This window comes from Lissotriton vulgaris, chromosome 2_1, assembly GCF_964263255.1.
Source record: "Lissotriton vulgaris chromosome 2_1, aLisVul1.2, whole genome shotgun sequence".
Lineage (NCBI taxonomy): Eukaryota > Metazoa > Chordata > Amphibia > Caudata > Salamandridae > Lissotriton > Lissotriton vulgaris.
The window spans coordinates 2,119,502,709-2,119,528,244 of NC_141687.1; the positions used below are offsets into that span (position 1 = coordinate 2,119,502,709).

The 25,536-nt window shown below is 43.1% G+C and overlaps 1 protein-coding gene across 6 annotated transcripts in view; it reads right to left on the reverse strand.

Moving 5' to 3' along the window:
- TJP1 (tight junction protein 1) overlaps positions 1–25,536 on the reverse strand; it is a 707,329-nt gene that overhangs the window by 484,733 nt on the left and 197,060 nt on the right. For all 6 annotated transcript variants that reach the window (XM_086958396.1, XM_086958395.1, XM_086958394.1 and 3 more), the window contains exon 4: positions 21,886–21,988. In XM_086958396.1, coding sequence (XP_086814522.1) covers positions 21,886–21,988 — 103 coding nt within the window. The remainder of the gene's footprint in view (positions 1–21,885; positions 21,989–25,536) is intronic.

Sequence of the window (25,536 nt, forward strand, 5' to 3'; positions counted from 1 at the left end):
TTGGTGATTGTCCGCTCCACCCCTCGTGATGTCTTGTGCACCTGTGTAGTCCACGCCGTCCCGGTGGACCACGACCCCCAGAATGCCACTGGAGCCCTCCAGGTGAGTGGTGCACGGAGTGTGCTGCCCAATGTCAGCGATGTAGAGCGGATGGCAGGATGACTCGCACAACCTGAAAAGCAGTTCCCCCTGCAGCTCGAACTCCGGTTGCTTCCTCGGGTCCCCACAGGACTGACTCAGCCTGCACGCACAATCCACAGTTAGGCAGGGGCATGAAAACAATGTCTCTCGCCCTACCAAGGCTGATAGCCTCAATGTACCGCCAATAAGTGTCCTGGAAGTGCAGGCGGGCTTGCGACCTTCAATTAGCATTGAAAAAGGGGGATTTTGCCGTAGCAGAAGCCAGGTTAGTGCAAGCCTACTTAGGAGTCAGGGGCTTCTGTAACGCGTCTCTGGCCGGCGCGTATGTATGTTTTTATCCATAGTTGCTCGTAGATTTTTGACTGTTTCTTCACTTTCCCCCAGAGTTATCCTCGCCGCCAGCACCGGCTTTGAGCTGCTCCCCCGCTTGGGACGTTTGCTCGTGAATGTGAGAAAATATATATATATATATATATATATATATATATATATATATATATATATATATATATATTTATATTTATATATATATGGGGTATTGAGACACTGAACCCATCACCCAGAGGAGGACATAATGACAAAATGCTACGCCGCAAGGAATCAAAACATATCCTTGGTTTCAGAACCATGACCCCATTAGGGTTAAATCAATCGGAGGAACTTTACATACACCTTTAAATGAACATAATTGACCTCCGTGATAACTTCCGCCTGCCATGAACTAAATAATTAACGTAGATTTGTCCCAATTTTATTTTTTTTATTTTTTCACTCCCCCACCAGTTTTCACCTTTGTTTGAAGCTCACTTGGGCAAGTACCTATAGGCTAGCCATGAATAATGACATGCAAAAATGCCCACTGGAGGGCTATACTCAAATTGCTGATCAATTAACTAAAATGTTGAATCATGAATTACATGTATATGTGGAAATGCCCACTGGAGGGCTATACCTTGGTTGTTTTGTGATGTATCAACATGTCTAATGGTAAATTTCGCCCACTGGAGGGCAGTACTCCCCAAGCAAAAAGCGGTTACAGAACCAACAGTGGCTAATGGAGGACTATTAACATCTAATTTACTCCAACACATTGCCAGTCACAGAGCACCCCAAATATATTACCAATCCCTCACATGTAATCACCTATATAAGTATTACACTACATCATAGGGCTAAACTACAAGTCCCAGAATCCCGAGCACGTGGGTCATGTAACATGTGACAAGGGGGCGGGTGTAATCATGTTGTTTGTTGGTTCTTTAAAACTGTTGAGCTATGCACAGTACACTGACCGTGAGCAAGACAGCGGACGCTGTCGAAACGCGTTGGTTTCTATATTGTTTTATAACCCCCGATGGATTAATGGATTAAATGAAAAATAACACTCAAGAACGCCTATAGCCTATTTCTTTCTGCGACTCCATCTTCCCCTTGCTGGGGAAACCTGTTGAATTTATAGCGGTCTGGCTCGACCGCAGGAGTAACGCGACCAGAACCAAGCAGCACCTAACGGAGGAAAAGGGAGCCGCTTTGCTGTAATATATATATATATATATATATATATATATATATATATATATATATATATATATATATATATATATATATTTATATATATATATTTATATTTATATTTATATATATATATTCGAAGCTCCGCAACTCTGCGACCGGGAACCGGCAGCAGAAAGCAACAAGACGGCACTCACAGCAGATATTTAAACCACATTCGGTTTATTTTGCGCAAAGAAAATGGTAACAGACGCGTTTCAGCACTTGCCTTCGTCAGTGTCAGCTGGCGTCGGCAGTGCAGCAATTGATAAGGCTAAATTCATTAAAACAGAAAAGGGGTCAAAAGTGCAAATGAAAGCGCCATCTTGGAACGATGAAATAACGCTATTTACAATACGGATTCCACATTTGTGAGCAATGGATGTAAATTGTGCATTTGTAAACATTCAATTATCGTGTTATTTAACTTATTGAGCCCTGGATGGGCTTATTAAACACAAAATCATAATTTAGCAAAAAAGATCATTGCCCAACTTATCTTATATTTGTATTGGTATACAGTTGAAATAACCCAATCCCCGTGATTTCTTTGTCTTTGGTAACAATTGAGGCCTGGATGGCCATAGACACAGGTACCAATATTTACAAAACCACACAACATAAACCCTAACTGAAGGAAAGGGGTGTGAAGGGGGGGGGGGGGGGGGGGGGGGGGGTATATGTTCTTCTGTAGACCAAATGATAACTATACCTTATATAATGAAAAAATTTCACTTCAGACAGTAGCGTGGTTCAGAAACAAGGGAAAGTGTTTATAGGTGTGATAATAGCTCTTCCCCTGCGTTAAGTCCTCCTGGTGACTTCGTATGGAGGTCGATAATATACCGAGACTCCAAGCGTCTAAGTCTCCTTTTTAGATCTCCACCCCTGATGTCTTGAGGGATGCAGTCTAAGCTGAAGAAGCTGAGTTTTATCCTGTCGCTGTTATGGTGGCTTGCAAAATGCCGGGCCATTGGATAATTTTCATCTTTATTCGCAATGGCTCGTTGGTGCTGTAAGATTCTCAGCTTTACTGCTTTCGTAGTGCTTCCTACGTACATCCGTCCGCAGGGGTACTTCAGACAGTATACCACAAATGTGGTCGAACAAGTAATAAACTTGTTGATTTTAATTTTAGAGTCCCTGTGTGGCACCTGATAGCTCAATACCCTCTGACTAGTACTGCAGGCTTTGCGTTTCCCGCATGGATACGAGCCATGCATCGACTGCAGTTCTCCTTTGGATTTGCCCTTCAGTAGGTGGCTAGTGACTAGTCTGTCTTTTAAAGATCTTAATCTCCTAAAGGTGATCATGGGGTGCTGTTGTAGATCCTTTCCGATTACATTATCGGATTTCAGGATCCCCCAATTCTTTGCCATGATGGCTCTCACCTTGTTAGCTGCCACTGAGTAGTTGGTGATGAGTCTAATGATTCCACTCCCTCCTTTTGGGCTGCCCATCTTTTTATCCTGTAAGAGGGTATATCTGTTGAATTTCTCTGCCTTCTTCTCAGCTTGATGGAGGGTAGTTTCAGAGTAGCCGCGAGATTTAAAGCGTTTAACGCTTTGTTTGGCTGCCTCTGTATAATCTCTCTCCAGAGAACTGTTGCGCTTGATCCTCAACAGTTCCCCGTAGGGGATGCTTTTAACCAGGGAGGTCGGGTGGCTGCTGCGTCCGTGGAGGACAGAGTTACCCGCCGTCTCTTTTCTAAAGAGGGCGGTCTGGATTTTGCTTGAGTAAACGAAAACTCTGAGATCTAGATAGTTGACCTCACTCTTGCTTAATGTGCAGGTGAAATGCAGGTTAAGATCATTCTGGTTTAGAATCTTAATATATTCCAGAGCTGACTGTTCCGACCCCCTCCAAATAAGGAAGAGGTCGTCGATATACCTTCTCCAGCATATCACCTTCTCCACTCATGGGGTTTTGTCGTCTGCCCAGGCCACCTGCTTCTCCCACCAGCCCACGAAAAGGTTCGCGTAACTGGGGGCGAAGCAGGTGCCCATCGCAGTCCCCCTTACTTGCCTGTATCGTTGATTTTGGAAAACAAAGATATTATTGTTCAAACAAAACGATATAAAGTCCAAAATCGTCTGACTATGTTGCAGGTAACGGGCGGGTCGCAGATTCAAAAATGTCTTAACTGCTGCAATTTTTGACTGTTTCTTCACTTTCCCCCAGAGTTATCCTCGCCGCCAGCACCGGCTTTGAGCTGCTCCCCCGCTTGGGACATTTGCTCGTGAATGTGAATGTGAATATATATATATATATATATATATATATATATATATATATATAAAAAATAATCGAGGGGGAAATATGCATCCCTGTTGCACTACACTCTTCAGGGGGAAATCAGCAGAAAGCTCACCATAGGAATTTAAATACACTGTAGCCAAGAGATCTAATGGTAATGAGAACAACATTTTTAACCAGTGGGGTGTTCACTCCTTGATCATTGACCACAGCAACATTGAACACAGCTTGATTTTGTCCACTGAATCAAGGGCAAATCCATAAAAGGAGGTTAGATGAGAGATTGCCTGGTATTGGTGTATTTAGAAATTGTCAAGGTCAGGTTCAAACACTGTTCATTAGTACCTAAGTTTGAGCAGAAACCAAATTGGAAAGGGGAAAGAATGTCCTTGTCTACCACCCAATTTACTAAGCAGTTGCCGATGGCTCTGCCTTTAACTGTAATCGTAGTATTGGTGGAAACATGGCGGCGGGCTGATGCCGGTCGCGCGAGCTCCAGAGCAGAGCGAGGAAAGAGCATAATATTACTGCAGAAAACAGCTATTTTCCTTAAGTAAATAACATGTATGCGGTCTACGATAGCATCAGAATGGCTATAATATAATATAATTTAAATTTGATTAAGTTCTAGATTTTGGAAAAAAACGGCTGGACTCCTACAAACCAATCTCCTCACTTAACACAGACTACAAGATATTCTCTGGTATCATAGCAGCTCAGGAAGCCAAGGTAATAAAACAGGTCATTCACCCCAATCAAAGGGTTTTATAATTGGGAGGCAACTCAACGAATTAACATTCCAGTTGATAGGGGTGGTAGATATAGATGAGGCCCGGAACATCCCTCTTACCATAGTTGCGGTTGATGCAGCCAAAGCTTTTGACCAAGTACACTGGAAGTATCTATGGGAGTCCTTACGCAGTTTTGGATTTCCACAGAATATGGTCACTGCTGTGCAAAATCTGTACTATGGCCAGAGGGCCAGGGTGGTCGTTAATGGGGAGTTGTCTGATTGGTTCGAAACTTTAAGGGGAACAAGGCAGGGTTGTCCTTTGTCCCGCTCCTTTTTAATATCTATATCGAGCCATTGGCAAACTTTATAAGAGAAGACACCACTATTCTCCCTTTTAGATCTAATGATTTTGAAGTTAAATTGGCACTATACGCCGACGATATGATGTTGTATATAAGAAACCCGTTGGAACCAATCCCTAACTTGATGAGGAAGGCAGAATTATTTGGCCAGGTCTCTGGGTATAAAATACAAATTTATGAAACTGAGATAATGGAGGGGAATCAGGACCCACAGAGATTCGGTGTAAAAGCACAAATACGATATCTAGGGATCTTAATCACACAGAAATTAGAAGATATCATAAAAACTATTTAGGAAGAAAACTAGTCAGGGAGTGATAGGACTAACAGTTAACGGGGCGAACCTTCCTTTAAATATATATAGCAGGGTAAATCTAATAAAAATTATCATTCTTCTGAAAATTACCTTCCTTTTTAATACTATCCTGTTAACTTTTAAGAAAGACAACATAGCCAAACTCCAGGGGAAAATAGGAAGCTTTATTTGGGCATCAAAAGGACCCAGGATATCCTGGAAGAAATGGAGAAGATTGGAGGTGGGAGGTTTGGCACTCCCAGACCTGCTTGTATATTGCTACGCAATTCATTTGAAAAATGTGCGTATGTTGGCAAATAAGATAGATAAGTCATTTATCGGCTCACTACCTGAGGCCATGCTGGAGGATATCCCGCAAGGTCAACGGCACTTTCTTTTTAAATTCAGAGACGCTATGTTCTTTTAAAAGATCCATTTGAAGGACCTGAAGGCTGCATTGATTACATGGATGTATGTGAGAAAAATGCTGAGAGTTCCATACTTCTCGTCCTATGCCCCAATTTGGGATTCCCCTGGCACCCCGGAGTGTCAAAGGGTTCAACTTAGCCAGCCCCTGAAATCAGGGGGTATCTACTATTGGGCGGATCTTAAGGATGGTGCAAATATGGTGAGTTGGGAGGCTATGAATAATTTGTCTAAAGGACAGCTAACGAGGTTCAAATATTACCAACTGAGCTCCTGGTGGGAGACACAAAACCGGGAGGAGGAAGAGGAGACAAAAATCAGTCAGGTGCCGAGAACGGACCAGTGGATAAAAATGTCGTTATGGTACTGGGCTTTTTGAGAAGCAGACACAGAACTTGAAAATGAAATTATAAAAATATGGGGTCAGGAGTTCGGAGAGGGGGATGTGAAGCGAATGTGGTGTGATTCCTACGGTACCTTACGAACAGTCGTTAAACCTGCATCACTCAAACGCAACCACTTATTTACCACTTATAGAGTGTACTGGTCTCCTGCGAAGCGGTCTAAGATCGTGAGCTGCTCAGGGAGGTCAAGGCCTGTCTTGTCAACTGTCGCTCCCTCCCACGCCATGCAGGCGATATCTGGCTCTCGATAACCACCCATGCATGGGACTTGATGTTCCTCACCGAAACATGGGTTAAAGACTCTTCTAACCCGGACATAGCGTTAGCAATCCCCCCCGGTTACCACTATGTAGGGATCAATCGACCAGGAACTAAAATGGGAGGGGGAGTGGCCATCATTTCCCGGTCCCAATGGAAAATCACTTCCAGGAAATTGCCTAATTTAGGCCCTATTGAGGCAATGTATTTTAGCATCACGGACCCCAGTCATCTGGTCCTGGCGGGCGCCCTAATCTACAACCCTCCCGGCACTCAGCCCTCTCACCTTAATGAGTAACTGGCCACTCTGGCCGACCTTTCACTAAAACACCCACATTTTACCATCTTAGGTGATTTTAACCTACATGTGGATGATCCTCACTGTCCCAAGGCAAGGGCCCACGTAGAAACTCTAGCCGGAATAAACTAGGACCTAAGAGTTCACAGTCCTACCCACTCGGCAGGCCATACCCTAGACCTGATTTTTTCAAACTGGTCAGGTCTTTCTACTCTAACTCCGAGCCCTCTGGCATGGTCTGACCACTCGCTTATCCCTTTTACTCTATCTATTCTCCCTCCAATAATTACGAATAGTATAAAACCTAACCTGGGCAGGAAATGGCATTAAGTCACCTATGACGCCCTTGAGCCTGCACTGGCTGACATGGAGTGGCCCCCGTCTTAGGACTTAGACGCAGATGTGGAAAAACTTAATACCACCCTCATTCCAGTGATCAATAAGATCGCTCCCCTTCACCCCCTTTCCTCAGCTAGATCAAAGCCCTCCGCCCCATGGTTTTCCCCGGAGCTCCGTACGGAAAAAAGTAAATGTAAAAAACTGGAGCGCCAATGGCAACGCACTTATGACTCGACCGGAAAAAGCATGTATAGAGCTGTGCTAAAAAGGTTTCACAAATTAAAACAAGCCGCTATGAAAGAATACTTTTCCAACAAGATCAACTCCTCGAACAATACGGCCAAAACCCTCTTCAAATTGTGAAAGACTTCACTAAGCCTTTAGCGCTAACCCGGCTCGCCTTTCCTAGCCAGGAACTTTGCGACAACCTATCTCATTTCTTTCATCATACGATTGTGGATATTTTTTCCTCTTTCACTCCGTCCTTAAGGCTTGACCAGGTGTCATCAGTCTTACCCTCTCTACCGGCCTGTACCACCACATTAGTAGCATTCAAACCTATCATAAGAGATTCGGTCCAACACAGAATGCAAAAATGTAAGTCTGGCTCTCCCCTCGACCCTGTCCCAGCTCAAATATTCACGCAACTGGGCCCACTCATCACCACCCCTCTAACTTCCATTTGGAACGCTTCTCTCTCCACTGGCCAGTTCTCGTCGGAGTGGAAACAAGCAATGCTTATCCCCATTTTGAAGAAAGTGGATGCTGACCCGACGTTACTTCGCACCTACCGACCCATCTCTCTCCTCCCGAAACCTGCTAAAATTCTGGAAAAAATAGTACAGGAGCAATTGTCAAACTATCTGGAATCCAACGCCCTCTTACATGACTCGCAATCCGGATTCCGTTCCGGATTTAGCACAGAGACGGCCCTTCTGGAAGTATCAGAGACCATCAGAGAGAGCGTGGACAGAGATGAGGTGGCCATGTTGGTGCTCCTCGATCTGTCTGCGGCGTTTGACACTGTGTCCCACTCCATCTTCCTGAAAAGGTTTCACAACCTAGGAATACAAGGCACTTCTCTAGCTTGGATCAAGTCATTCCTGTCAGGTAGAACGCAACAAGTATGGTGTCGCCCCTACCTGTCGAAATATAAGATGCCCTTGAACTGTGGAGTCCCCCAGGGGTCGGCCCTCAGCCCCCTCTTTTTTAATGTTTATATGTCTCCATTAGCAAGAGTGGTTGAGGACTGTGGTGTCAGAGTGGTCTCTGATGCTGATGATAATCAGCTAATATTTTCCTTCAGAGACCACTCTGACAAAGGACTAGACAACTTTAAATCTTGCTGCACCAACATTGCACAATGGATGACATCCAATACATTAAAACTGAACACCGAGAAAACTGAGGTGCTATTTTTCTAATCTTAAAACCCCTCTGCTGTCTTCTGCATGGTGGCCGACTGAGCTGAACCCACCTCCTATTCCCACCAACTCAGCCCGGAACCTAGGGTTTCATTTTGATAATGAACTCTCCTGCAAAACACAAATCCAGAAGGTTACTTCCGCCTGCTTTGGCAAATTAAAAATGATTAAAAAAATCTCCCCCTATCTGTCTAGGGACTCGATGAGGACTGTCGTGCATGCCCTCATAACCTCACACCTGGACTACTCCAATAGTCTTTATGTATGGGCTCCTGCATATTTAGGCACCGTCTACAAATTGTCCAGAACGCGGCGGCTAGACTGATCTGCCACGTTCCCTATCGTCACTATTTCCCCGTACCTGAAGAGCTTGCATTGGCTTCAAATCTCTCACCGCATCAGTTCAAAGCCCTGGTCCTGGCTTTCAGAGCACTTAATGGGTATGGTCTAGGCTAGTTAAGGGACAGACTGAAGCAAGTGCATTCAGTCCGTGCCCTTCGATCCAACCATCTCCGTCTCCTACTTCCTCCTCGCTTCCTGCGTTCGAGAAGTGGTCACTGCTAAGCTGTGGAACTCCCTACCGCTGGACCTTAGACTTATTGAACTGGAATCCCTTTTTAAATCCAAACTGAAAACATACCTGTTCTCCTGCTACTAGTCACTTTGATCACTACCGCAGCTGTCCACAGCGCCGGGACACCCCCGGCGGGGGTAGCCGTGCGCTTAATCAAGTTCCATAAATAATAAATAAATAATAATTACCAGCAACATGTATAACTGCCCAAGATGCAAGTTGACAGCGGCAGATGATATGCACTTATTTATGCTGTGTCCGAAAATCTTATCATACTGAACTCTGTGATTTTATAGGGGAAACGATCGGGTAACGGATCTCAGTAGGTCCACGCTTAATCTTTTTTGGTTTATATTCAGAAGAAGTAGTGCAGCTTTCAGTGAGTAACGCAAAGTTTTTGTTTTATGTGATTCTTTTGGCAAGACGCGAGATCTGTAGATTATGGAAATTGGAAAGTCCACCATGTTTTTATGAGTGTCTCCGAAATGTTACATAGACTAGAGAGTCGGACATGGCTTGCGATCCTACAAATGAAAAGAAAATCTGAGCTTCGTTGGTAAGTGGTAGAGAAAAGACAATGTGAGTCCTATGATTAAGCCAATCTTGCTGTCGGCCACGGTTCTCCTCTTTGGTGGTATCAGTGTTGTAAGGAGAAGGAAGTGGACACAGCAGTATACTTGTGGGTCAGTACGTTTATTTGCCTCTTGGGTCATCAGACAAGCACCCCCTGGTAAGACCTAGTGGGATCAGAGAACACCCTAGCAAGAATGTTGGCAGAATGAGGAAAAAAAAAACAATTTTAATCATAGTATCGATAAGTGATATGGGGTGGTAACACTTTGGGGAGAAGCAATTACCCTTTTTGAATATTAGCACGACCGTAGCAGTAGCCCAGAAAGGGGGGATATTTGTTGTTAGACGAGAATTAAATAATTTGGTAATAAGGGGGCCCCAAATCTTAGGCAAGAATTTTAGCAGATCCATTGGTACCCCGTCTAGGCCTGGTGCTTTCCCTCCCTTAATAGGATGGATGGCCAATTCTACTCCCTGCAGCGTTATTAAAAGAGGTGGGGAGCACTGTAATGCATTACGTAGTTTGAATAGCGTACTAGGATCTTCCTCAATAGAGTAGACCTAAACGAAATGAGTAACCCAATCGGAGCCTAACATTTTATTTTGCTGTGGTGGATTAATGGGGGAATTATCGGAGGAATTTCTAGAGCTAGTTGATTTCACTAAATCCCAGAAGGATTTCCAGTCCTTCACAAGAGCTGCATTTTTAAGCAGCTCCCAGTCCCGTTTGTACCAAGGAGAACTTGCTCCTGTCCCTAGGCTGGGCGTTTAAGGTCTTCCTCAGCTTTCGATTTGCCTTCGAAGCAGACTCCCAAAACCACCTGGGGTACATATTACTTGAGTGAAATGGCTTGAGCATAGACTCTCGAATTACACCGGTTAGCCATCAACTCTTGCCCGGTCTCAGCTAGACATTTGAGAAAAACTCCTAGATGAGTCTTGAGAAGGATTGGTGAAGCTGCTACAGGGTTTTTGTAGGTGCCAGACTAGTCTTAAGCCATCCGAAGAGTGTTGTGTAATGGATACTAAATTACTATCACAAGCGAGTCCCTTAATCGGTAAAAGCATAGAGGAGCACAGGGCATCATGATCTCCCCACTCTGTCGGTAGGATCCCTCCTATATAAAAACCAGGAAGTAAAATTGGTACTAACAAACATATAGTAATAATTAAGGCCCTCACACGCCCTTTAAAAGTTATAACAGTACAGTTAGCACCTCTTAAAGTCTCAATACATCATCCAGTACATGAGCACTAAGGTACTTATGAAGCACTACCCCTTTAGCAACCTGACTGGTTACATATCCATGTCTGCGGGTATCTTGGGATCATGATCGTCTTGATCCTCACGATCTTTGCATTAAAATCATCACAGATAAAACAAATATGATTGAGAATGTCTATTTTTAGTCTTAGGGTGTCTGTCAGATAGAAAATGTAACTAACTAGTAGATAGATAGATAATAATACTTTTATTTGATTTGTTAAAATCATAAAAAGAGTGGAACTTACTACCATAATATAAACAACATAATTCATATACAGACTAAAAATTACAATAAAACATTTTTTGTAATCGTGACCCTGACGTGGTATGGTACCAAGATTCAACAGGGTATTTTACTAGCAATGTAAACATGTCCGTAAAGTGCTAATCCCAACAGAAGACTGAGAAGGAAAAAAGTGCAAATATTCTACGAATAACCTACTTTCAAGTTTTTTTAGGCGCTATCGCTTTCTAACCCGGAACAGTTACTTGTACAAGCGTGTCTATGCTTCCTGTTTAAAGAGTAAGACTTGCCATAAAAAGGAGCTTTGGAAGAAAGGGAGTGTAAAAAAGAACTAAAATAGACTTAGGTCAGCTGCTTTATGCCGTCTTCCAAATTCCTATTTGGCTGTTTCTTTCTTTCCAAGTTCTTGTGCAGTTTCTTTCTTTTCTAGTTCTTGTGCTACTAGTGATAAGAATTTGACAGTCTTACAAGACAGATGGACTGCAGAACCACTGAGGCACTTTATGACGGCCGCTCTGCAAGTCCGGATTTGAGTTTCTCTTAAGATTGGCCTTAGGAGTGACGTCCTTAAATTATGTAATACCGTGCAGATGCAAAATAGATGTAATAGTGACTCTGCTAAGTTACCGCAGAGGTGGCAGTCCAAGGATGGCCAAGTCTGTAGCCCTTTTGGAATAAGATCTTTGTTCAAAAAAGAACCCAGTCTCAGTTAAGTCAATTTCCAATTGAAGTGGTCTCTGAAGCATTCTTGCAAGTAGGGTTGTTGTTTAATTTGCTTGTAAGTTGGCATCACCGACCATGCATGGCTTTTACCAGCTAGTAAGGGTTTATCAGTTTTTAACAATAATTTGTTGATTTATTGGTGATTTTTTTGAAGATACAGTATGACATAGGGGTTTGCCAGACTTCCTCCAGATTTAGCGATAGGAGCGCTTGTTTTAATATTTGGCATATAGAGTTATTATGCCTTGATTGTATTTCAACCTCCTCCCAGCAGTGGTGAGCTAGGGTATAGTCTTCGGCTGCCCTCAATCGCCAGTAATATTTAACCAGGGCGCCTTGTCTGGCCTGTATCTGCTTAGTTAGTCCGTATTCCAGACGTATCTGCACCGGAGAGATATGCCGCTGGATTATAAACAGTTTCTTAAATAATCTGGACTGGGGTAGATTTAGTGTTTTGGAGTCCTTGTTGATCAGCATTTCCGAGCCTTATATTATTGTTGGCAAAAACTTTGCAGCCACTACCTTTAGGAGATGGTTTGTTGAGCTGCCACTCAGGCTTTTCTGTAGAGTTTTAATAGCAAATAATAACTGTTTGATTTTTGTGTGTTTCTAGGTGTTGTTTGTAACTTAAATGGCGATCTAAAAGAACCCCCAAGTATTTGTATACTTCCACCTGCGATAAGATGCTTGAATTTATCCTCCAGATGAATTTGGGGCATTTTTTATTAGAGCTGGAAAAACATAAGACGTTAAATTTTTTTAGATTAATTATTAGTTGTTCTTTCGAGATGTATAATGCTAGTTGTGAGATCAGGCACAGCAGACCAAGTGGAGTTTGGGAGAGTAGCACAATATCGTCCGCATTTTGCAAACTTGCTATTGATGTCTTTCCCAATTTAGAAGGGTCTCCCTGGATGAGACTAAGGTTGCTTTTTAAGTCAGCAGTGTAGATGTTAAAAAGGCAGGGCGCAAGAACGCATTCTTGCTTTAGCCTGTTTTTTGTTGGAAATTTATTGGCAAGACTCCGGCCATCCCCCTTTTTTTATCTGAACCCAAGTTTGTGTGTATAGGTTGATTATTGCTACTAGTAATTTAGGGGGGATTTCCCATGCTTTCATTTTTGCCCATAGGTTGGCTCTTGGCACTTTGTCAAAGGATGCTTTGAGATCTACAATTGACAATCGCTTTCTTTGCTAAAAGGGTGAGTGCAGAAATATTTGTTAAAGTCCCCGTGCCTGCTGGAACCCAATCTGCGTTTTTGGATCAGATTTTTATTGCTTACCCATGTCTTCGGGTCTGCCAGTAGATTTGTTGCGTAGATCTTTGCCTCTACGTCTATAAGGGCTATCAGTCTATAATTGCTGAGGTGTGTACGTGTCCTTGACTTATAAATGGGTTGAAGAATGTTACCCCTCCAAGAATCAGGCAAAATTCTGGTCTCTAAGCTGTTGGAGAACAGGTGGGTTAAATGCCAGGACCAAAACTCAGGATTGTACCTGAACAATGCATTCGGTAGACCGTTGGGGCCGGGTGCCCCATCCGATCTCAAATGTTTGATTATGTTCAAGATCTGCTCTGTGTTCTCTGAACAGGTTCTTCTCTTTGTGCATGCTTGGTAAAATCGCTACTTTCTTTTTGTGTTTCTCTGTTTTTGATAAGAAGTGTAAATTTAGAGGAGTTCTTTAAGTTTTTGGCTAATGCCTCGAACTGATGACCATTTTTCCGTACTCTGACTCCTGGCTTCTGATTTTATCTCCAGACTGGAGCACCTTTTAATCTCATTTTAATTGTCGCCAGTGCTGACTGTAGTCTGTATAGTTGTGAAATGATATGCTCCAGGATTGTTCTGTTATGTCAGAGGTGAGTTGACGATGTTTGCTAATTAGCAGGAAGTTAATTTTTTTGCCCCAAACTGTTTAGAGTTACTTTGTTTGCTTGCGTGGAGCAGGTTGATCTAAAATGTTTCCTTATAGGTTTGCTTAGCCACCTTTATTTCATGTTTGAGTTCTTTTTTGTCTTTTCCATTATTGTGAGGGTCTGTTGCGGAGGTTGTAGTTCCTTGGTTAACCTTAGCTGTTTGTTAAGATGCGTTTTTTTTGCCCGAATTTTTGGCAGGTACCATGGCCCCCCTCCAGTTCTAGGAGTTTTATGATCTCTGTAATTAGTTTTACATTTGTTATTAATGTTGATTGTAAAAGACTCCCAGAACTCTTTTCTCTAACAAGATCTGCGTCTGAAGGTGTTAGCAATAACCAGCATTTCTCCATTGTTTTTTCGATGTTTTTTTCAGCCCAGATTAACCGTTTTAGGTTGTAGAGTTTTGTTGTTAGTGTGAGAGGCTTAGCCTGCTCTGACCCAATTGGAGTGCTGGTTAATGTGAAAGTTTGAGGGTAATGAACGCTTCCAACACGGTCCTGTATTTGAAAATCTGTTATTTAAGGGAATAGATCAGAATCTGCTAGCGTAAAATCGATTGTTGAACGTGTTTTACTTATGACCCGTGAATGCTGCTTGACTGTCCAAGGGGCCTGTACCATTTAACGTATGTAAGAAAAGGTTGTCCACTTTGCTGAACATTTCCATACCCATAGAGTCTTGTCTGCTTCGATTGCCCTGTATGAAACTTGGTAGATTGCACTCTTGTTCTTGGATTAAGTTCATGTTAAAGTCCCCTGTTATTATTATATTGGTACTAGGGAAAGTGCTTTTCAGCGTTTTAATTACTGCTTTTAGTAAAGTGTGTGCAAATAGTGTTTGCTTCAGGCAAAATCAAGGTACCAAAACTGCTTTGATTTAACCAACAGAGGAAATTAGAGCATCCTTGGATAGAGGCAGTAGTGCTGTCCTCATCCTGTTGGATTTATCATCAGTCTTCAATATGGTTACCCGTGAGATATTGGTTGACCATATGCAGGATTTCGGGATAGACGACATGGCTCTAACCCTATCAAAATCCTTTCTTACTGGACACCAACAAGTGGTGTTGCTGGGCGAATTTAATTCAGACCCATATTTTTTACCTGAGGGGTCCCTCAGAGATCATCTTTATCTCCTACTCTGTTTAATCTTTATGTTTAACCGCTTGCCACCTTGATAAAATCTTTTGGCTGGTCATTGGCGTCATACACCGACGAGACAAAATTTATAGTTTTCCTTGCAATAAGCATAAGCAATTCTGGTAGAATATTCAGAAATTGTATGAGTGTGGTCAACAAGTGAATGGACTGGTCATCCTGTTTGGCAATGGTATGTCCATCTGGTCTCCAGATTGGTTTTGGGAGAGTGCCTAGTCTGGACGGCCACCAATTTCGAAAGTAAAATATTTAGGGATTTTGATGGACAGGGATTTAAAATACAAAGGTTACCTCCACCTCCTTTTATGCAGTTAGAGTGAGGAAAATTGAAATATTTGTACCGCCAGATCTCTTGAAAAGTGTAGTCATTGCTTTAGAGCAAACACTACTAGACTATTACAATGGTCTGTATGTATTACTGCCAAAGATTCCACTAAAGAAATTACAAACCCTTTAGAATGTCGGTGCACATTCTTAATTAAGACCCCAAAATTTTACTCAGTTAAATCAGCCATTAGGCAAGTTGATTGGCTCCCAGTTAGTCATTGTATCATGTCCAAGGCACTTTTCCTAGTCTACAAGACACTGTACAGAAAAGCTCCATCTTCTCTGAAGAAAAACCTTGAAAGGAATATCCCTGGCAGAACCCTTCGTTCTGGCGCAGCAAGATTCATAAAATTTGCGCCTTTTAAACGAGCCTCATGGGGTGAAAGAAGCTTTTTCAGATCAATGGAACTGTCTACCGTTTGAACTGAAAACAGCAACATCACTTCTTGTCTTCAAAAAACAGCTCAAATCCTGGCCTTTTAATCATTTACACCATAGTAATTAAAAGTTAGGATTCTGATCGCCTCATCCTTGTTTCGCACAGCGCCAAGACGTCTACGGGATTTTGTTGCAATTTATAAGACACTTCATTCATTTAACAAAATGATTGTTATAAAAATGTATCAAATAAAAAAACTATGATTGTCTTCGGAATAAGATTTAATATCGCTACAAAAGCGGGTGACCTAGGGACCCACAGCGATCCATGCCTTAAATGCTAGGTATTGAGAGTTAAATGTTATCCTTTTTTTCAACTGGAAGCCAGTGTAACGTTCTCAGTCCATAGGAGATTGGCTGGGATTTAGATATATCCAGCAGCAGTCTGACCGCAGCATTTTGAAGACGTTGCAGGTTAAGTAATTGCTGCGTTTGAATGCCCACATAAAGGGCATGGCCATAGTCTAGTCTGGACAGGGTTTATGCTGTCACAAGTGTTAACAGGCATAACCCTCAATATGCTGTGCGGTGGTAAGCATGTTTCTTGTAATGCAATTATGTTGTACTTTGACATCCATTCACTGTTATTAGTATTCCCCTTTAGGCCTGCCACATTCCAACTTAATATAGAAAGAGATATGTACTGTGTGGCAAGAATAAAAGCCTGCATGTCAGTCCAAGTAAGAGAGTGGGTCACACCTAGTGGATAAGGGTACAGCACACGAGACCCGTGGTATATGTTGTGTGGCCTGAGCACCGATTGAAAAATTAATGGAGGAGGTACTAAATAAACACTGGGGATTAAGATTAAGTGTACATGGTTTGTCAAGCTTGCGATAAGTAGACGTATGCATATCCGGTGCACAGGTTTGCTGAACACATGAAAGATTACAGGACTGCTGCAATAAAAAAGGAGGTGGTCTATAAAAATAGTCAAGCAGACCAGGGTATTAAAACTGCTAGGTAAAATGCTACGCCTTTAGTTAAAAAACAAATGGTGTACCAAATTTGGGGTTCTAAAATTTACCACAATGAAGTCTCCTTGTTGATCTTGAAGGTTTGGCCCATCCAAGAACATCTCCTTACATACAGGATGTATTCTGCATGGGAGAGATACTTGCTTCTATGTCGAACCAGTCAATTTAGGGTTTTGTTAAAGAGTTCTTCATAAGATTCATGCTGGTTGTATCTTAGCGAAGGTACACCCAACAAAACAGCAACATACGGGCAGGCATCAGGGGAGATTATTAACCTGAAGTTGGTCAGGTGGCTGCACTTGTATAGTTTTAACCTCGGCTCCCTTCACGAAGTGAAGAAAACCAGAAACTATGGAAAATGAGGGACCTGCGTTATGTCTAACTGATGTAAGACTGTTACTCAATTGGATTGGACCAGCTAACACAATACAAGAGGCAGGGAAAGCATTGGTTGGAGAGTATTCCACCGGGGGTGTACCATATGCTTTAGGCATGGCATCCTGCCTGTTAGATTTGTTACTAATGCTGCTCGTTTGGTTTGAAAAATGACCACTAGTAGGTAAACAGTAGGCCAGTTTAGATTCTATATTATCCAGATGGGAAAACAAAGGAGAAAGTGCTGTACTGTTATAACTTGATTTCCTATAATGCATCCTTTCCCTGGTTACCCATTCCCTCCTGCTCAGCCAGTATGAATGTGATGTGCGTGTCGTATGTTAGAATGCTTGATGAGGTAGTGGAATCCTGGAGTGCCTGGTGGAGTGGAGAGAGAGACAAGTGGAGTGTGTGGGCTGAGCAGCAAGGATGCTGCTCTGGAAGGGGCTCAACTTTATATCTTCTACTTACCATCTAAACCTGACCTGTAACTAAGGTTAATAAACCTCTTACTTACAACATACCTCATGGCTACCCCATGACTTCTTTTGAATTACATCAATGGCGATGATTTGGAAAGAAAACCTACATGTTCTTAAAGATTACGTGTACTTGAGGTGAAGATACTTGAAATTTGAAAGAAAATGATGAACTGTACTACTGGAAACTACTAAGGAAACTTGAGGTAAAGAAGCTTGAAACTTGAAGAAAAAGAACGCCCTAGCTAGCGCCACCAGTGTCCTTTACCACCTGGACAGCCTGCCTGGGGGGTTTTACCTTCTTCACATCCATGGAATCTTATTGAAGGCTATTCAGAGTACTTCCAGCCTCAACTTCAAAAGGAAGTGACAGTGTACAACTGATTTGGCATACTCTCTGCACTTAATTTACGGGATCAGCAGTGCCTAAATGGCATTATCTGGCAGCATGTGTGTCTATGTCAAAGGAACACAGAGCTAGAGGCGTAACATTTCCTGAACATGAACTGGGAAACAGGAAAAAGTCACGTCACACGAGAGGACTCTGCTTTCAGAGATCTAGAAGACCGCCAATTTAATTGTAATTGTGCATATTTTGAAAAGAAATTGGGTAAGGCATTTGAACCAACGCTGCCGAGATGACCGCTTGCTGTAACCCTACGCGGTATTTTAATCGGCGCGGACTTTATTTGGATTACAACACAAACATTATGTGGAGCTTCTCTGAGAAAGACTCCAGGTAAGTAACCAAGAGAACATTAATACAATTAGGGAGTCAAGTCTTTTCATGCTGTGGCGATGTCAGTAGGGGTCTTTCGAGTTCATGCAGAGTACCAGAAGGGGTTGTGTGTGGACTGACCTTGTTTGATCTTTGGTGGTTATCACTTGACAGGTGTAAAAAAAAAAATATATAATAATTCTTTGCTCTGAAGTAATTAGTGGAGTGGTCCAGCAGAAAATGGCAGTAGAAGGATACAAGGTACCCATTCAAAAGGAATGTTAAAGAGCTGATGCTCCGGGGTAGGAAAAACACAAGAACAGAAAGGGAAGCCATCAAATAAGAATCAAGCAAAAGAGTGAAAATAAAGCCTAACAATAGTAAGCAATGAGAGAGTTGAAGCCCATTTTAAGCTTTTGGCGAGGTCCACAAGAGGTCTTGCGCAAATAGACACCCAAAGCTGTCTGTAGACAATGGTTAAAAACATTTCAGTACACCATTTTGTGCAAAGAGACAAAAGAACTCAATCCACACTTTCAAGCACAGCTTAGCCACCTACTTATTGAAAATTTCTAGTGAACCTAGGAGAATAAATATTTGCTTATTAACGTTATTGACTGAGAAACAGAGATCAGGTAATGCTGGGGATATACTAGACAATCAGTCCCTTCTAACAAATATATGTTGGTCATGTTACCTTTGATCTTGTTTCATAACATCGTACAATACAGTTGCAACAGTTGCACATGCATTCTGGATGATACAGTGGCCAGGTAGTAAAAAAAAAATAAAAAAAAAATCGCACTTTAAGGGAATAGCCTGGTGTGTGCGTGTCCCCTGGAGTCTGTCTGCACAGTAGCTACGAGTGCAGAGCTCAAACAAGCATTTACAATGCAATGGTTTCGCCTTTTGTAAAGTTAGAGCTATTGGCATTGTAAATGACAATTTTTATTTATGTGTTGGTTTTGAAAATAAATAAATAAATGGCATTGTCATTTACAATGCCAATAGCTTAATCTCTCGCAAATGCGAGACCTATAGCATTTGCAATGCAATAGGTCGCGTATTTACAAGAGTTTGAGCTAATGATATTACAGATAACAATGCGTTTTATTTATGTTTCATAACCCAAAACATAAATAAAAGGTCTCTCACAGTGCTGTCTCTCACACACTGCTGCCTCTCACACACCATGCTCTCCCACACACCATGCTCTCCCTAGAAGACTCACACTGCTGCCTCTCACACACCATGCTCTCCCACACACCATGCTCTCCCTAGAAGACTCACACTGCTGTCTCTCCCACACACACACATGCAGAGAGCGACACACACAGCCACACACATAGAGAGCCACACACACAGCCACACACATACATACAGAGAGCAACACACACACAGCAGCTAAACCCTGAACAGCAGCTAACCCTTGCACAGCAGCTGAGCTACACTTCAGTGTGCTGTACTGTTGTCCTAATAACCCCCAACTGATAATTACATTAAAAAAAAACAAAAAGACCATGTAAAATATTATACCGACGGTTTTATGTAAAGTTTTACTTAGGATTCCTGTCTGGGCATTTGCAGAATGTTAAAAAGTGAACAGATGGACGGTATTTTCTTTTGGAAAGGAGGCCTCCCTAGTTCCCGCACTAATGTTATTCGTAAATAAACACTGCCCATATGCATTGTGTTTCTCTTTAAAAGGCAAAGACTTAACCAACTTAAGCTGCTGTCTTTTTTAAGACCGCCCACTTGTGTGCCGAAATGAGGAAGGCCCTTTGAGTGTAACTCTGACCTGGGTCAATCACCAAACACCAGCATCTGGAATAATCGATTTATGCTGCCACCAAAGATGTTTATACTACGGTGTTGTGACAACAACCGGCTATGTTAAATAAAAAAAATAGAGAAATCAAACATGAGGCCTAAATCTATTGGAACATAATGGGTGAATTAGGATTAAAATAATACTGTTAAAAAGTAAGCACGATGTTACATGGTCACAATGCCTTCACACTAGACACAAGATTCATGAAATGTAACATTTGAATGTTCATGATCAATCCGTTTACATGCCTTACCCTTCCCGTGTACAAGATACAAGAGGTCGGTCTCAGAGTAGGCATCAAGCAGAAACACTACGGAAGTTGAGGGCGATAGGGGAAGCGGAATTTTGACACGTTCAGCATTGCACAAAAATAGTCTTGCGTTTCCGGAGATGTGCCCGCAGCATGCGCCCCTTCCTGTAAGGCATTCCACTGACATTAACATCCAACAGCGCCGACCTGCTTTACATTAAATCGTGCACTTACTCACGGAATGTTCTATTGCACTGGTGTTTGATCTTCAGAAATCAATATGCTCTTATTCTTCCTGGTCATAGTTCTGGGTGGCCATAAATATTTGCAGAACATGCCCATTTCCAGATGATGCCCATTATTCAAAATGCAGGCCTTGCTTGGGGATGTTTGCGTGTAAAAAAACTTCAGCTTTTCTAACCTAAAGATGCGCGACTTCTTGTTCACAAAAAGAGCCCCTCCCCCACCCTGGTGGCTTTGCAGCGGCGGCGTACTTGGTGTCTGCATCGTCCGTCCCCTGCAGCCGGTTTCACGCTGACCTCACTGTGCCCATACACTGCACAAAAACGGGGGTGTAGATATCCTACATGCCCCCTTTAACAGGGATCTCTGGGTGCGACTCGAAGTCCGGGTGCAGACTGACTTCCGGCACCACCTCACGGCCGCTCTAGTTCTCAGCTGGATGCGCCCTTGGGCAGACACGACAGATATGCAGCAGATCCTGTTCTCTACAGGAGGCCATGCGGTGAGAACGAAGCCAGTTTTGCCGTGGCTTTACATCGTACACACCATGTAAAGGAAAAAACTGTCCCTCCCCCCAGAACACATATCACTCAATACAGGGATGGAGACTGCTCCGGTCCGAGAACTCAGGGTCGTTGATTACACCTCTGTGATGTACTCAATGAAAAGGAGATACAAGAACAGCAATTACTTGTTAAACTATGTTGGCTTCAGGTTAGGACCGGGGTGTCGCAGACTCGGAAAAGTTCTTGAATACATGCAGGATTCACCCAAGAAGGCAAGAAAAATAAAACAGCACTCACCTGGACATCTTCCGGCGGCAAATGATCAAAACATGGCATCCAAAAAAACAAAAAAAAACCTCCGCCCACCGCCGCAATGACGTGCTAAAAGGGGCCGGATGAGAAAAATAACGCCGGAACGCCCATGAGTCGCCTCGCAGAATGACGGACGTCTCTCTCTTCCAATGGCTAGCCTCCATTTATGGAGCTGGCCAATGGAAGACAGAGGCGGGACAAAGCCCACATACTTGTAAACAAAAAATTTCGCCTGCGCGAAACGCTGCTGCGCAGCTTTCGACAGGCGAAACCTAAAAAGTGCACTTCAAGAGATCTCAACCATGAAATTCAATATATTTCTGCAGTAGCAGCCATTCCTCTCTAGAATGGGCTATAGGGTATCCTGTGCAAGTGAGTTGAATTTAACATGGAATATTCAATATTACAGACTCATCGTAAACACTCCCGAAACATGTTATAACAAACTGCAATGATTTCTAAAAATTAACAAAAAAAAAGTACTCACAATTTTGGCATTTTTTCCACTTTTCCGAAGCTGCTGAACAGCGAAAGCATGCTCCACATTGTCCATAGAAACAGCATTGACCATTGCAACACGGTCATTTTCCCTAAAAAATAGAAATAAATCGTCATAAATCGTCTGCAGGAAGAGCCACTGATGATTTTCACATATAAGTTGGTGGTGTAGGTTTGTTTTTCACCAACCTTCACATAAACCACCCGTAAACAAGCGTTTACAAATACAATACTGTGCTATCCTACCTTTGTGTTTACTATTGAACTTACAGTCATGTATGTTAATGGCTATTGTCTATGTCATATGGAACACTCATATGTCATATGGAACACTCATATGTAATGTGGAACTCACTGATGCAAGAGCTTAGGTTTGAATACTATCAGAAGCTGTTGGAGTTTGCCTTGGCTGAACGCCTTGGCTCTTGCACCAGTGGGTCCTTTTATGGCACTTGAATAAACATCTTTTTGAATATTATCTGACTCCCTCGCTTCATTACAAATACAGTTGGGGTTATATGTATTTTGTTGCCTGGGAAGTACTTCATGTTGCGGTAGTGTGGTAGTCTATATGTTTTGTATATTCTCGGATTCCCTTGCTTCATTACAATGGCACGAGGTGCTAGTGCTGACCCACTGTGCCCTTAAGTATTTTGCATTTTCGTCGGAGGATCGTTACCGTTTGAGATCACTTGTATCCTTTAAACAAAACAAACAAAGCAATTAATCCAAAATATAACTTCTTAGGTACTCTGGCACTTCTCTTTTCCAATATGCAATTATCATGAACAAAAGAGTCGGCAATCTCTTCTACTGACTTGGTGCTTATCAGAATTATAAATTGTTTCATTCACAGTGGGACCTTGGTCAGAAAGACATTCAGTGCTCCTTTTAGATGCACACCCAGTATCACTCACAGTGGGACCTTGGTCAGGAAGACATTCATTGCTCCTTTTAGATGCACATCCTGTATCCTTCTCATCCAAAGACGCATCCACTTCTTCACTCTTTTCAACAAAACGTTCCTGCCCTGGTCTAAGAACCACAATGGAACTTTTGTTCCACCAACTTTTATCCTTTAACAAAACTGCAGATTCAGACACCCTTTCCACTTGGAAGGGAAAAGTAAATTTAGACGAACCCTTGCGGCTGAAAGAAGGTTTAACAAAACGTACTCAATCACCAACTTCCCCCTTCTTGCCCTTGGTTGTTGCAGAGATCATGATAGGACTTGCCACGAATGCGTGATTCAGTAATATTGTTCCTGACATTGGAAACACAAGATTGCACGCTAGTCTCCTGACATTTCTTCTTGAAAAAAGGTGTTAATGCAGACTTGACCTGCCTACCCCTCATCAAAAAGTATGGAGACACTCCAGTGCATGCATTCGGAGTTATGTGGTAACTCCAGATTTTCTCTTTAAGAAATTCAAAGACATCAAGATTGCTTTCCAAAGCTGCTTGGATGCCTACTTTTATGAAACAGTTGGCCCCTTCCACTTGGCAATTGGCCCTGGGAGAATTTAACGTAGCCCTTTCAGATCGCACTCCAAACGTCCTTAAAAAAGGTAACATTTTGATTTAAACACATTGCACCCCATTATCAGACATAAGAGTAACAGGCACGTTCTATTGAGCGGAACCGCTCCGTCACGAGCACAGCTCAACCGCGGCTTGTGACGGAGCGGTTCTGTCACACCATGCGGCCGCCGCGCGGCCGCCCCGCCCTGTTAGCGTTGCGGCGGAATAGCCGCTGCAGCGAAAGGGTAAACATATCCAGTTTTTGGTGGAGGTTTGCGATAGGACCACTAAATATGTTCTATTTGCAACACAAATTGATGAGAGCTGTATCACAGCACAACCTACCTCCACAACGCATGACGTACTGGCCAGATTGCACTGATTTCTCACGGTTCGGCATACATGTGGCTACTGTAAACGAGCACAATTTGCTGTGCACTCTTTACTACCAAACCTAAATAAAAATGTCTAATGACAAGTCGTAGAAAACTAGTTCGTCTAAATTCCAACACTTAAAAATAGAGAGGAACTTTTACAGAGTAGCAGACAGCTAATAGAAAGCCTTTATCTCTCACCCATCACACACCTAAAAACTGCGACTCAGCCAGGATAAACACCACTCTAGTCATTCCACTAAGACATAAAAACTCTCTGCAGAGGCCTGCATGTATTACATCCTCCCAACCAAGCTCTTTTTCACCGGTAATCAGTACCGGCACTTCAAGAGTTCTCCCCTGGAGTACTAAACTTCTCCTTGTGCTAGGAGAGTACTGGTACTCCTAGTGGCAGCTGGGGTCAGGCTTTGAGTGGAGCGTGTCACTGAGGAGCCTCAACAGTCAATGGCGAGTGTATTGCAGCGCAAAATTGCTGCTGCAGCCTTAAACTCTGACAGCCAGAACTACAGTGCTGTCGCACAAGTTACTACTTGTGTATCGATATATCTGTAAGAGACATAATTTAGTGATAGATTCCTTACCTTAGAATATCCCCAGGCGTCAGACTGGATCCGGAAAGGTTTGCGTTGCAGTACCCTTGCGCGTCGGTAGGCGTCGTCTGCGGGTCAGTCGTCGGCGTCGTGATGACGTTGTCGGAGTACTTAGACGCCGCCTCCGCGTGCGGACATCAGTTCTTAGACACAGCTTTTCCGCACCAGAAACGCAGAGTCATGCTAAAAACCAACACTGGTGCCATTGAAACTAGGGCCCTGAAAGGGGATGACCTTAACCCTAGATATCGGTTCGCAGAACGGGGAGGATGGGTGGGTCGGTAAGGAATCTATCACTAACTAATGTCTCTTACAGATATATCGTTACACAAGTAGTAATTTGTGCATCTGAAAGAGACATGTTAGTGATAGATTCCTTACCTTAGAATAGATTCCCCAGCAATACCAACCCCGGTGGTGGGTCTGCAAACCAATAATCACACCAGAAAGTCCTGGAGGACGGAACGGCCAAAGAAGCCATCCATCCGGACTTGTCCAGGCAGTAGTGTCTTGCGAACGTGTGCAGCGAGGCCCACGTAGCTGCCTGACATATGTCCTGCAAGGGGACTCCTCGGCCCAGGGCAGTAGTAGTCGCCGTGGCCCGAGCGGAATGGGCCATCAGCCCAACAAGAGGTTCCTTTATAGCCAAAGAGTAGCACGCTTGGATGCACAACACGATCCACCGAGAGAAGGTCCATTTGTGCACCGCCCGTCCTTTCTTAGCGCCCAAGTAACCAACAAAGAGTTGGTCATCCACCCGGAACTGGCGTGTGCGATCCAAATAGAATGAAAGCGCACGTTTTGGGTCCAGACGGTGGAGCCGCTCTTCCTCCTTTGAGGGATGCAGAGGCGGAAAGAAGGTGGGCAAGGTGATGGACTGCCCGATGTGGAAGGCTGTGACTACCTTGGGCAGGAAAGAGGGTTTTGTCCGCAACACAACTTGTCCGGATGGACAGAAAGGAAAGGAGGTTTAGAAGATAGAGCCTGGAGCTCACTCACTCTCCTGGCAGAGGTGATGGCAACCAGGAAAGCAGTCTTCAGAGTAAGAAGGCGGATAGGACAGTTGTGAAGTGGCTCAAAAAGAGCGCACATCAGGAAAGTAAGAACCAGGTTTAAGTCCCACTGAGGCATCAC